This window comes from Sinohyriopsis cumingii, chromosome 1 (assembly GCF_028554795.1).
Source record: "Sinohyriopsis cumingii isolate HCF-2022 chromosome 1, ASM2855479v2, whole genome shotgun sequence".
Lineage (NCBI taxonomy): Eukaryota > Metazoa > Mollusca > Bivalvia > Unionida > Unionidae > Sinohyriopsis > Sinohyriopsis cumingii.
The window spans coordinates 89,029,544-89,043,552 of record NC_142961.1 but is presented as its reverse complement, the minus strand read 5'-3'; the positions used below and the strand labels follow the sequence as shown (position 1 = coordinate 89,043,552).

The following is a 14,009-nucleotide window of genomic DNA, read 5'->3' as shown; positions in this document are numbered from 1 at the left end:
CCGCCGAAAGAGTTCATGCGGTATATCCGGGCGTGTTCAGCCCGGGCGTGTTCAGCCCGGGTTTTTTATTCCACGCTGCCAACACAGCGATTAAGCGACCCACCGATATGTGGCCGCGAGGTATTGAACGTACTTGCGGCGATTTCATCATCGCGAAAACCACCTCATGTGGTTGTAAACGAATACACTAGTGGGGTCGTAGAAGCTCAACGGATTTTAGAGAATAACATTTACAATAATAATGATTGATATCTGGGGACGACCGGTTTCGGCGCTGAAAAAGCCCACGGAAACGCCCGCCACCGATGACATAAAAAAACTAATTGAGGATGAAATCGCTGATACGTTGAATTTAACAAGTGTTGACCCGGGCGAAATAGTTGTGTTTCAAGACCGCCAGGGTAAATTGAAATCCAGTAATGTGTCGCTGAATGACGTTTTAATACGACAGCGTGATGCCGCCGAGAACGCTATCGCGCTGTATACCAGCGACGGACGACTCAAACCGGGTGAAGATATATCGATGATAGATGGAAGAATAAGTATACTTGGCAACAGTTATATAACCATGTCGAATTCGTTAAAGGGTTTACGTGGTGAATTTAACTTTCATGGAGAACAGTTCAGGTCGATGCTAACGCGTTTCACCAATGTGCAACACATTGTCGATAGTTTTTTTCGGGGACCCCCGACGGCAACCGAACCAAATCTTGCAACAATAACAAATGCTATTTCGGAACTTATGGCGCTGTCGGCCAATTTACCACCGTTGCGAAAAAATGTTAACAGGATCGATGACAACTTTGATAAATTCTTTGGTAAAAAAAATACCAAGCCGGATGAGATTACAATAACTATAAATGATATCACTGCGTATGGACAGGAAATAAAAACAATCAAAACTGATATTGAAGCGAACAAAAAAAGTGTAGACGTGCATGAACGGGAAATAGAAATAATCGGCGCTAATGTTGCAACGATCATAAATAATGTAGACTCGCATGGACGGAAAATAGAAACAATCAAAACTGATGTTGCAACGATCATAAATAATATAAACGCGCATACACAGGAAATAGGAATAATCAAAACTGATATTGAAGCGAACAAAAAAAATGTAGACGCGCATACACAGGAAATAGGAACAATCAAAACTGATGTCGAAGCGAACAAAAAAAATGTAGACGCGTATTGGCGGGGAATAGGATTAATTAAAACTGATGTTGCAGCGAATAAAAAAGGTATAGACGTGCATACATATGAAATAGAAACAATCAAACTTGATGTTGCAGCGAACAAAAAAAGCATGACCGAGAATACACGGGAAATAGAAACAATCAAAACTAATGTTGTAACGATCATAAATAATGTAGACGCGCATGGACAGAGAATAGAAACAATTAACACTAATGCTATAGCGAGCAAAAAAAGTATAGACGTGCATGAAGGGGAAATAGAAGTACTCAAAATTAATGTTATAGCGAACAAAAAAAGTATAGACACGCATATACAGGAAATAAATACACTCATTACTAGGGTTGCAGCGAACAAAAAAGATGTGAACACGCATATACAGGAAATAGGAACGATTAAAACTGATGTTGAAGCGATTAAAGACGGACTACCGAGAGTAGCAGAGCAATTCGAAAAAATAAAAATCCCTCATGAGAACATCATCAACACAGTATACACAATTCGGCATGGATCATTCGATTGGACTCCTACACAGAATACAGTAAATATCACCGCAACTGTTAAGGGCATTTATCGATTGACACTGGTTTCAATGATGCAGTTTAATATATTATCGTCGAGTTCATCCGGGTTTAACAATACAATATCAACAATTATAGACAAGAACGCAACTGAACAGTTTACAATTTATGCCGTTGATAGAAATCTAGCCCGGGCAAACATTACATGGTATGTGGAATTTGCAGCGAATCTAAGTAATTAAAAACACTAGCTCTTTTAAAATAAAAATGACCACCAAGGAAGTTGAATCAGAGGTATCACCGACGTCACATCAATATCGATTCGATACCGCAAAAGAATTTTCCGCGAACTTGAAAACGCTTTCCGAACAATACCGTGTAAAAATAAAAAAATACCGTCGTAAAATAACCGCCATCGACGCGGTCGTGTACTCGGTGTCGGGTATAGTAGCTGGCGCCGGTGTTATTTTATCCACGGTGACCACGATAACCCCGATCGCTGTTCCAATCGCTGTCTCCGCAATGACAACAGTTGCTGGAGTTGCCAACGCAATCACTAGGAAGATATCATCGTGTTTTCAGAAAAAACTCAACGAGTATACAGTAAAACATCAAATAGTATCCGACGCATACTCGAAATTATCCGGGTTGATCTCGTTATCGATTGATAATTTGTTCGTATCCGATGTTGAATTCTCCACGATGGTCCAGTTATATAGCTCCGCGATGTCAAAAATCGAGGATTTTCAACTGGAAGCCGAAACCACCTGGTTGTTAAAATTAGACACTAAAAACAACGAATAATAATAATGTCGCTGAACCCCGAAGGGTCTCAATTACTTCAGCGGATCGCGGAGAACACCACTCCGGTACAAACAAGTATGATATCGATAACATCAACGAAACCCGAATTCAGTGTGAACTTCCCATCACCGGTTCCAGTAAAGGAAATAGCGCTGGCAAAATTGCGAGTATATCACAGTTGGCCTAATATTCGAGCGGACGCATTTAACGGACAACAACCTAATAACTCGCTGGTTTTTGCACGGAAAAATAAACCCGATGGGACCCCAGACTGGGAGGAGGTTACAATACCAACTGGGTCATACCAAATAGAGCAAATCAATAAAGAATTTCAACGCAGAATAAAATCGATCACAGGAAAGGAATCAAAAATCGCTATTACGGTTCATGAACCGACGTTATCATCGACGATTGAAATAAGCACACCGGGGTATATGGTTGATATTTATAACAGTTCAATAAGAACCATACTAGGATGGCCTAAGAATCCACCCGCGGATTTGCACACAAATATGCAATCGTATCATGAGATTAATCCCAGTTATCTGAATGATTTGTCTATTATAAGAAACACGTTATTACCCAGCGAGTTTATATTTCAAGACAGGAATACCATGCAATGGTTTTTTCCGTATAAGAAAACTCCTGAATTGTCAGCCAAGGTCACAGTTCGTTTAGATGATATCACTAGTGCGTTTGCCGAGATTAATCATTATTACCAATTACAACTAGAACAACTACGAGAGACAAAAGCACAAAAACACGTTGAGGTGTTAAATCAACTTATATCAGACATGGAATATATCAATGAACGAATCGTTAAAGTAATATCCGATAGCAGCGATGATAATAAACAAAAATTCCTAACCGGGTATAATATCACAGAAGCCGATTTACCCGATTTCAAGTTTCCAGGATACAACGCGCCAGAACTAAGAAAGTCTCTTAATGATTTTCTCGATCCATCAACTTATATCCTCAGACACGATAACGGAGATGGTGGTAGGCATATTGCTCCATACAACGTAAATATCGCATCGGTGATAGCAATCAATCTAGTGTGTGATGTTATCGAAGGGAGTTACCAGGTAGATACCAATCAATCAAATCAAGCTCAACAGGGGTATATCCTTTATTCATTTTCACCAACAGCCCCTCCGGGATTTTTAATCGTTGAGAATCCGATTAATCCGGTCTATATGCGATGCCATGATCGGTTTTTAACGAGAATTAATTTTAAACTCACCGATCAGTCAAATAACCTAATTGATCTACAGGAGGAGGAGTTAGTGATCACTCTGTTTGTAAGATCATTGTAAATAACCACTTAGCAGCAGAGGGGGCGATGACATCGACGCGGTCGTCGATGTGCTTACCGGACGCTGACGACGCTGGGGATCGGCGCGCAGAAGATGTTAATTAAACCAAATGACGACGCGTCGACCCCCCAACGACGTCGTCGTTTTTTTTTTACCAGGCGCTGACGACACTAGATCGTTGAGTGCAGAAAGTAATAATTAAGCAAAATAACGATTGGACAAAATGTCGGATTCGCCCCCTCTGCTGCTACTCAGCGCTCATCCTTACCACACCGAAATGAAATTATTTCATAGTCATATGAATGCTGCTAACTAAATAGTTACTTCTATAAAACAATAAAATTGTATATATAATAAACGACGGAATTCAGAATTAGAAACCGAACTTGAAGTTTGCCTGACCCTTGCCCGGAAACACAGTTTAATGCAATATTTAAAAAGAGTGGTAAATGTATTTAACAAGACGTACAAATAAGTATTACTCAGAAAAGGACGATTTTACATACAGGCCACTCAAAAGTATAAAAGCTAAACTTTCAAATGATATAGTTATGATTCAGTGAACATATGAAAAGAACAGTGTGACATGAGCCTTTCTAGAAAAGCAGTTAAACTGAGCAATATGGGTGGCAACGTCATCGGAATATGGAATATCAAATATGCATTTAGCACATAAAACTATAAGAGAGTTAGTAATATAAATCAAGTATGTTATATTTGGATATGTTGCAATAAGTATAGGGGTAAAATTATCCCCGTCATACTTGGGAAATTCATACAACAAATTCCTGGTCATTTAATTTTATTTACTTTTACAGAGTTAAGTAACGTGTTAAATGTCCAGTCATCTTTGTTTAAAGTAACTTTAAAGGCATTAGCTCTACCCTCTACACTACTGATATGTTAATTTTTTTCTCGTTTGACTTACTTTCATTTTGTTAGTAGCAGGTGATGTCGAACTAAATCAGTGTCCGCCCACCCCGTTACATCAGAAACACACAGTTTAAATTCATTATTCTTAGCATGAACGGATGATGAATTTTTTTTTGTTGACTTAAAAATTAAATTTATCTGAAATAAGTTTGAAGTTCTAACTGAAAATTTCGATTCCTTCTTATTATCTTTCTGGTGATCGCAAATACTCTATTATTCGTGCTAGGATGAGACACCAATGTAGAGACATCAAAAAGATCAGTACGGCAATTATCTGATATACAAACACGTATGCAACTACGAGGCAGAAGCAGAAAGAGCGTATCATATATTCATATCCACTCAATGCACACATGAAAGGAAACTCGAATACTTAGTCTTAAAGAAATACCCGTCCCAATCTGACAAGCACTTTTTTATTTGTCACACTTGAACTTGCGACTCAGGAAAGTTTGAATATCTTAAAGTTGTTTTAAAAGTACATTAGGGATAATAAGTATCTCAATGTTCTTAATTACATTCTAATTATAAATGGATTATTGTGATCATTCCACGTCCTGTATAACGACCAATATTTATTGATTTAGGTGCTTTACATGCTAAATGCAATTCCTTCCGAAGTTTGATAATATTTTTGTTTAATTGCCTTGGATATTTCTCTTCTGTTTTTTCTTTCTTCCCTTTTTTCGAAGCTTTATCCTCTAATTATCAGCACATCTAATTCATTGTTGTTAGTTTTTCTTCTTCTGCCTCTTATTATGTCTGATTAATTTTACCACTGTATTTGTATCGGTAAGTCATATAATGTCGTGAGAACTTGTCGTCTGATTAGTTTTTTGTGTGCATAAGTTAGCAAATAAAATATGCTCAAACATTGGTAGAAATGTAATCATTTTTATCTTTACATCTAAAGCTCACTTTAGCAGTCTATTTTGGTCTTGGGTCTTTATAAACCGTCTCTGAAATTATTTTTAATTATTCATCAAATTTAAATATGAAGTCTTCCCCTCTGTAAGATGCATAGTCCTTGTGAGTTGATTTAAGACGAAGGTAATCTTTTGATTCTCCGTGACGTATTAGACGGTACATCTGCTTCGCGGAACGACTTGGAGTGGTTATTGGCTCAATGATACTTTCAAAATCACAATGCGCAGCAAAATAAGCCTTTAGTTGCTTTGGAAGTTTTTACATAACGGAATCCTCCTAGGACTTTAAATCAATTGTAATGCTATTTGATTTCATAGTCTTATCATCTCTTATAATTTTAGTTCAGAAAAACAAATTTAAAGCAAAAGTATTGTTTGTTTATTTCTTTGTTGTTAATTTGGGACGATATAAATTTGTTAAATTATTTATTCCCGAACAACGGTAATTATCTTTATTAAATAGCGTTACAAGATCTATATGTCTGTCTCTTACTCTTTCTGTTTTTATGACTGGGCTTGTAAATTTTTCTACTGGATCATAAACATTAATAGATAAATTACATTCATATTCAGATTTTTATATTGTGTAAATTTACTGGACATATATCATGCTTATGTTTCTGGCCTTTACTGCTTGTCTCTGTATGATTTTATAATTGATTTTACTGTACACACAAAACCATTTATGGTCAATATAATATATATGAACGCAGAATTGTTATACAATCCTCTAAATCTATTTTTTCTAATTTCCTATTAATCGCGTAAATTCATCAACACAGGGAGTAAAAAGCCCACACAATTTGGTTCTACGTTTGTTCCCTCTCTGAATTGTGTATATATTTCATGAAACAGCTCCTGAACTTTACTTTTAAATTTCTTTCGGATCATTATGATTTTAGGTTTCTTCTACGATACTAATCAACAAATTCCAAGTATAATATATATATATCAAGCTAGATTTTTGTAATGATATACAATTTCTTGTATTTCTACCTATTAAGTCACTAAGCATGGTGACGCTTTCATTCAAAAGGAGCAATCAGATTAATCAAATGATACTCTCACTTTCCACATTTTCGGTATAAATATATATTTTTCGGCGGCTCTTAAACAAGTGTTGTGGCTTTTTATAATAATTTGTTCCTTAGTTTCAGTCCCAGTTTGTTTTAATCCTCTTGTAGTTCGAGGAGTAATAAAAGGAACTTCCAATCTCTTTCTCGCAGGGAGAATAACTTCTATTCTGCAGTTATTAATTATGTACATATTGCATTACCGTTTGTTATACTAATAATGATACAAGCCAATTCTATCACATTTTGTGCTAAATTACAAATGTAGATTCTGATTTTTCATGCATTTTTTTTTTATTTTACCAAATAAATCCTCTCGACAGCTACTACCTCCGCATGTTAGGAAACGAAATGATTTTTGTGCCATTTATTATAGAACTATTTTCTTTTAATCAAAATTTCTGTGAAGATTTTTTACTATCTTTTTCAGTATTTTCCAATTATAAAATTTGTGTGATATCTACTTTTTAATGACTGAACATTGGGGATCTTGTTTCACTTTTTCCGCATTAACAATTACTTGTTTGCTTCATATTGTTTTTTTTTTTTTTCTCTGTTATTTTATACTGGGTTTTATTGCTGTAGTATTTATAGGTTACTTATAGGTTATTGCATTTGCATGGGAAAATATGAACGCGTTTTTTGGATGGAAATACTGCACGACCATGGGTGTGCAATACATCCATCTGACAAAACGAGTTCATATTTTCCCATCCAAATGCGGTAACCTTTTTATTATATGCTCATTTTCTTATTCTACCTAAGGCTTAATAATGTAAACGAAAATACACTACATGAAACAAAGTAAATGAATGTATGCCATATTCCGAACTAAATACACAAGCGTATATTCATCATTACACAGCAACAACATTGTTAATGCGCACATAACTCCGCTCAGATAAATCTGAACTTAATCGCGCGCTAGACATAACTTTCAAAAGTAAATGGCGTGTTGGTCTACTTAAAACTGAACTTGGAGTCATATTGTGAATGAATGCGCATTGCAACAACTTTTCCATTTGATTTGGAATGAATAGATTTTGGTATTTTTTGTCGTTTCTACGAAATTTAATGAGTATGGACTGGGTTTATGTATCAATTCTACATGAAGTACGTCGAATTTCAGCGGCGACGGAGCAGCGTGTTGACATCTGCAAGTGTGGTTCTGTTCTGCCATTGAATGTTTGAAATCATAATGTGGTTAAAAATATGAAATTTTTCAATTGCAATTATCAAAAAGACGCCATGGAATATAATATTTAGTTCTTTTTGAGTTATTTGTTAGTGTATTCCATTTAAATATATAGATTGTATGGAGAGAGAAAAAAATCACCACAACGTTTGGCGTACACTGCATATATCAGTATATATAATGTGTTATGCGATGAGGTCTTTGTCTTGGTCTTGTCTGGACAGAATTGCTTTTATTCACACATCGATATATACCTGGCGCTTGGGCCTAGGAAATTGAATTCATTCTTTTTGTCGCCAGTATAGTATGGTACGGAACGTCAGGTCTACGGTTTAAGCATGTGAGTAGCGACCTAGTATAAAACAAATCATACAAAATCAAATACAAAAGTGAAGTCAAAAAGGTCCATATTTTTAGATACCTTTATTACAACAATGCAGTATACACTTGACCAGTGAGGTCAATGACAGTTCATAGCAGAAGACGTTTATGCACCCCAACTGCAAATATCTACCGGCAATTTTCATGTCCGAAGGTCATTTTTGACACCATGTGATCCTCACAGAGTAAACACAAGCCCGTTTCCTAGAGGACAATTCTGCAAAACAGTGTGTACTAAACAGGCTGATGCACTTGAAAGTAGTTGTCATCCAAGCCATTTTTGAGATATTCTATTTGCCCCAAACTCATGTGTTTTACTGTTATGGGGGCAGGGTCCAGTTTTTATGTACAAATTTAATGCCGCAATCAGTGACCTAGTACAAAAAATCATAAAAAATCAAATACACAAGTGAGGTCAAAAAGGTCCATATTTTTAGATACCTATATTAAAACAGAGCATAAGAATAGTATTCACTTGACCAGAGAAGTCAATGGCAGTTCATAGCAGAAGAGGTTTATGCACCCCAACCCCTATTTTATACCTGCATTTTTCACATCCAAATGCCATTTTTGACAGCATGTAGTACTCACAATGCAAACGCAAGCCCTTTCCCTGGATGAAACTTTTGAAAAACATTGTCTACTAAATAGTTTGATGCAATTCAGAATAGTTGTCATCCAAGCCGTTTTTGAGATACTCGGCTTGCCTTGAACCCACGTGTCTACTGCTATGGGAGGCTAGCTCTTCTTCCTAGCCAACTATTGGTATTTCACTATCAACATACTGCAGAGCAACTATGGAAGGTGTACATGACTGACATCAATTTCAAGAACAACACAAGCCCAAAACACCTAGTTCACAAATATATCCATATCTATAAATAGTAAACAATAGTAGCTGAAAAAGTCACACCATAGCCTTAAGTTAAGAAATTTGCCAGGGGCCAAATTACGAAACTGGACCCTGCCACCTTAAGGATTTGGCTCAAAATGGTTTATGTCAAAAGTTGTGTACATATCACATATTTAGACATTATCTAGTACATTGGTATAAAGGAAAACTTCTTGTGCACAAAACTAAAAATGGTATTATGCTTTTAAAAAAGTTACCTCTTTGCGGCAAAAAGCACTGCATTATTTACATTGTGAATTATGACTGACTGCATTTCTTGAAAGATTTCAAATTGTTTGCAACCTACAATGCTCTTGGTCTTTGTTTACCACCATAGCATCAGTACAAAATCAAAATTCCTTTACAATGTTTCATGAATGTCAAGAAGAGATCTGGAAGTTATACATTTTAGGAGGGAATAACATAAATGCTATGTTAGGTGTCAGTGACAGAAGTGAAAAGTTTCTCTAAACTCTTCTAGCAAACTTAAAGAAATCACACATTTAAGTAAATCATGTGCTTTAGAAGTACTCTTAGACTGATATAAAAGAAGTGGTTCCTAACTTTTCATTATCATTCTGGAGATGCTAATAGCAACATCAGTGTTGTGTCAGTGTATATTGGGGGGGGGGGGTAATCGCAACACAAGTCTAGCTAGTCTGGAAAAGTCAAAGTTTAATCAATTAACATTAGACAATGCTGGAATATTGATATACTGATGTGTAGGACCCTAAAACTTACAAGGAGTGACATATCAAATAAATTCATTGATACATAGCCAATGAAATTGACCATACATATACAAATTACTCAATACAGTTTAACAGAGAAATTTCTTCTCAGACACCAATTTACTTACAACTGACTTTAATGTTTTCTGGAGTTTACAAAATCATAGTAAATAATAAGATAAGGTATAGAACAAATATTTATAGTGGAAAATCCAGTTCAAGGTAAAAAGCATATCACCGGCTTGGCTTTTGATAAGCACATACCATAAAACAACTCCTGCAGAAGCTAAGTCTGTCCGTCAAAGTCACTCTCTTGTGCACTTAGATCAGAATGACTATCTGGATGAGATTGAAGCTATTGTTTCTTTCAGTATGACTAACCGATTAATCCTAATCTCTTACTATGCAAACTGACACCTGCAAAAAGAAAAGAAACAAGTGATACTGATGTACTTTTAACATTCAGTGAAAACATAAGACTTTCAGAGGAGAAACTGTATGTGCATTGTCAAATGCATGAAGCTGCCACTTAATTTTAAGCTTTTCCCCCTTTGTTAACTGAACCTAGAAATTTCAAGATATATACATAACACTGAAACATTTTCTACTATCACCCAAGTGTGAGATATGAATCTCTTATGTCAACTTCAGAGTGGGGTCATGAAGGTATAAACTATGTCGGTGTGCTAAAACTTTCATTCTTCTCACCAAAATATACCAAGTAATATGCCATATGCATCATTATTTCTAAGACTGTTCCACTGGTGACATTCAATATTCACAACAGTGTGTTTATGTATGATTCCTCTGAATTCTATCTGCTCCTGTGGAGTTAAATTACTTTAAAGAATACATGTTGACATGCTATGCAATTGTTTAGGCGTGTCTGTATTGAAATGTGAATAGTATTCATAAAAATAGAGGTGCAAAACCTTGACAGCTACAGAAAGTGCAAGACAATACATTATGGTTACCATTTTGTTCTCATATTTAGTAAGTTATATCCAAAATATGCTACTTTGTCATGATGTAAACAGTTCTCACATGGAGGTACAAAACACAGTTACCTCCCTCTCCAAAGAGCATCACATACAACACTATGTAATATATGGAAAAAGGAAGGAGATATAATAAAGCTAATGCATAAAAATTATTTAAATATACACAAAGAAACAGAAAAGTGTAATAGATGTGGCTGACTGCACCATCAAAAAATGATCAATTTTCCTTAAGGGGGCAGGGTCCAGTTTTTATGTACAAATTTAATGCCGCAATCAGTGACCTAGTACAAAAAATCATAAAAAATCAAATACACAAGTGAGGTCAAAAAGGTCCATATTTTTAGATACCTATATTAAAACAGAGCATAAGAATAGTATTCACTTGACCAGAGAAGTCAATGGCAGTTCATAGCAGAAGAGGTTTATGCACCCCAACCCCTATTTTATACCTGCATTTTTCACATCCAAATGCCATTTTTGACAGCATGTAGTACTCACAATGCAAACGCAAGCCCTTTCCCTGGATGAAACTTTTGAAAAACATTGTCTACTAAATAGTTTGATGCAATTCAGAATAGTTGTCATCCAAGCCGTTTTTGAGATACTCGGCTTGCCTTGAACCCACGTGTCTACTGCTATGGGAGGCTAGCTCTTCTTCCTAGCCAACTATTGGTATTTCACTATCAACATACTGCAGAGCAACTATGGAAGGTGTACATGACTGACATCAATTTCAAGAACAACACAAGCCCAAAACACCTAGTTCACAAATATATCCATATCTATAAATAGTAAACAATAGTAGCTGAAAAAGTCACACCATAGCCTTAAGTTAAGAAATTTGCCAGGGGCCAAATTACGAAACTGGACCCTGCCACCTATGGGATTATAGCTCTTCTTCCTAGCCGACTATTGATATTTCACGATCAACATACTGCAGAGTAACTATGAAAGGTGTACATGTCTGACATAAATTTCAAGAACAACACAAGCCAGAAACACATAGTTAACAAACATATCCATATCTTTGAATAATAAACAATAATACCTGAAAAAGTCACACCATAGCCTTAAGTTAAGAAATTTGCAAGGGGCCAATTTACGAAACTGGACCCTGCCACCTCAGCTGCTTACAGACATTTGCCATAGAGAGATTTTATTTATCAGGCGCGTATAAAATTTGGTGTATCAAAAATCGCACAACATTTCACTAGCTGAGAGTGGAAACAAAGCACTGTGATGTGCTCAAATCTTTTTACCTTATATTCCTTGGTATGAGGGTGGGACCGTGACTAGGGTGGCTAGCTTGTGCGAAAATGTTTCAAACTCTATGTTTTTTACTTTAAAAGGTCAATAAATAGGCTGTTTACTTTATCATTAATCGTTTTCCCCTCGAAAGACGAACAGTATTAATTAAGTGACATTTTATGTTGGAATGTACAGGCCTGTCGAGTTACACATATAATGTATTCCACTGTTCTTACCAGCTAATGACATTGTTTCTAGACTTTGAAAATAAATGCAACGATTTATGATATTTCGAGGATACGATTTTATCATTCGCGGATAAGATGGCTTTTACAAATCATAGTTTAATAGCTGGTTTGATCATACGTCAATGATAACGAACGAGAATATACTTCTACAATACATCCATATTGTTTATATCAATTATAAAACATCTCTGTCCGTAATACGCAGCACAACAACATTTTCAAAGGGAAATCCTATATGTTCCTTGTCATTTCATAAATAAGTGGTGGACGTCTAACATTTATATACCAGAAATTCAGTTTTTGAACAAAATAGGCAAAAGAGGCATTGCTAATTATTCGCTGTAAATTAAACAGCATATAATGAGGGCAGTAGCATTCCAAGAACAGATTACACGTAATAAATGATCTACTTTCAGATACGTTGCAATTGTCCATCCTCTGAGATCCCGCTACATGTGCACAATAGGAAATCTGAAGAAACTCATACCATCCATCTGGATTCTAGCAGCTGTTTTGTCCTCGCCCACATTCTGCGTCATGGTAAATATGGATTTAAACCTGGTTTTAAATCAAAGATAAATAGAAAATGTATAAAACAATATTAATAAAGAAACCAGTAAGTCTTGGTTGTTATGGACGTGATGTGTCTTCTTTTAAAATTTCAAACATTGGAATGTTTACTGTTAGAGACGGATTCTGAAGGCCAATGCATCTGATGTTAATGACTGATTAATGATGGAGACGTATCAGAAGTATTCTGATAATAACATTACAGAAGATCTTCATTTGACTTGTCCCACTCAGTATCGCCATCTGGTGATTCATAAGGTACACAGTACTGAATTATGTGGTTAGAGATGACAAAATTATGCAAAAAATATCAAGCAAATAAAAACAAATCCATTAGATTTCTATGGATGGGGATTACCGCCATAATTTTATGTATGTATTTTCTAATCTTCCTTGAAGCATTATTGTAAATGGTTACTTGCAAGTACTACATTCATAATTCTATCCGACTATATTGTATTCTTCATTGATGCAAATTGTACGTGGCAATTTGCAAGTGATACTTTCCTTCTGCATTATTGCCAATGGCTGCTTGCAAGTGCTACATTCATAATTCTAGTCATGAATTTTCTATTCTTCATTGATGCAAGCTGTAAATGGCTGCTTGCATGTGCTTCGATCTACGTTCCTTCCAGAGGCGTAGCTGGGGGTGGGGGGTGGGCAGGGGGGTACATATGTCCCCGGGCGCCAAGGTACAGGGGCGCCAAAATGAGGCTTACAACGTTACATTATAATAAGTAAACAAGGGTAATATTCAAAAATGTGATTAAACGGGGAGGGGGCTGGGGCGCCAATTTTATAGTTCGTCCCCGGGCGCAAAATTATCATAGCTACGCCTCTGGTTCCTTCTGCGTAACTGTATCTTGCAATTTCCAACTATTGAACTGATTCTGTAGCTTGTCGTATGGCATATGATATATCAGTTATTACAAGTTTTAAAATTCTATTCATAAACTTGCTATGTCACTAGTTA

The 14,009-nt window shown here is 36.0% G+C and overlaps 1 protein-coding gene and 1 long non-coding RNA gene across 2 annotated transcripts in view; one reads left to right on the top strand and one right to left on the bottom strand.

Moving 5' to 3' along the window:
* The window catches only part of LOC149807309 (G protein-coupled receptor 54-like), a 60,125-nt gene that overhangs the window by 13,567 nt on the left and 32,549 nt on the right, over positions 1–14,009 (top strand). Inside the window, exon 2 of the mRNA XM_089953765.1 lies at positions 12,883–13,006. Within this exon, the coding sequence (XP_089809891.1) occupies positions 12,883–13,006 (124 nt within the window). The remainder of the gene's footprint in view (positions 1–12,882; positions 13,007–14,009) is intronic.
* On the bottom strand, positions 9,894–11,848 carry LOC149807310 (uncharacterized). The gene is made up of 2 exons (XR_016422322.1): positions 11,420–11,848; positions 9,894–10,386 (listed from the first exon to the last, which is right to left on the bottom strand). It is a non-coding gene; the product is annotated as an uncharacterized LOC149807310 (long non-coding RNA).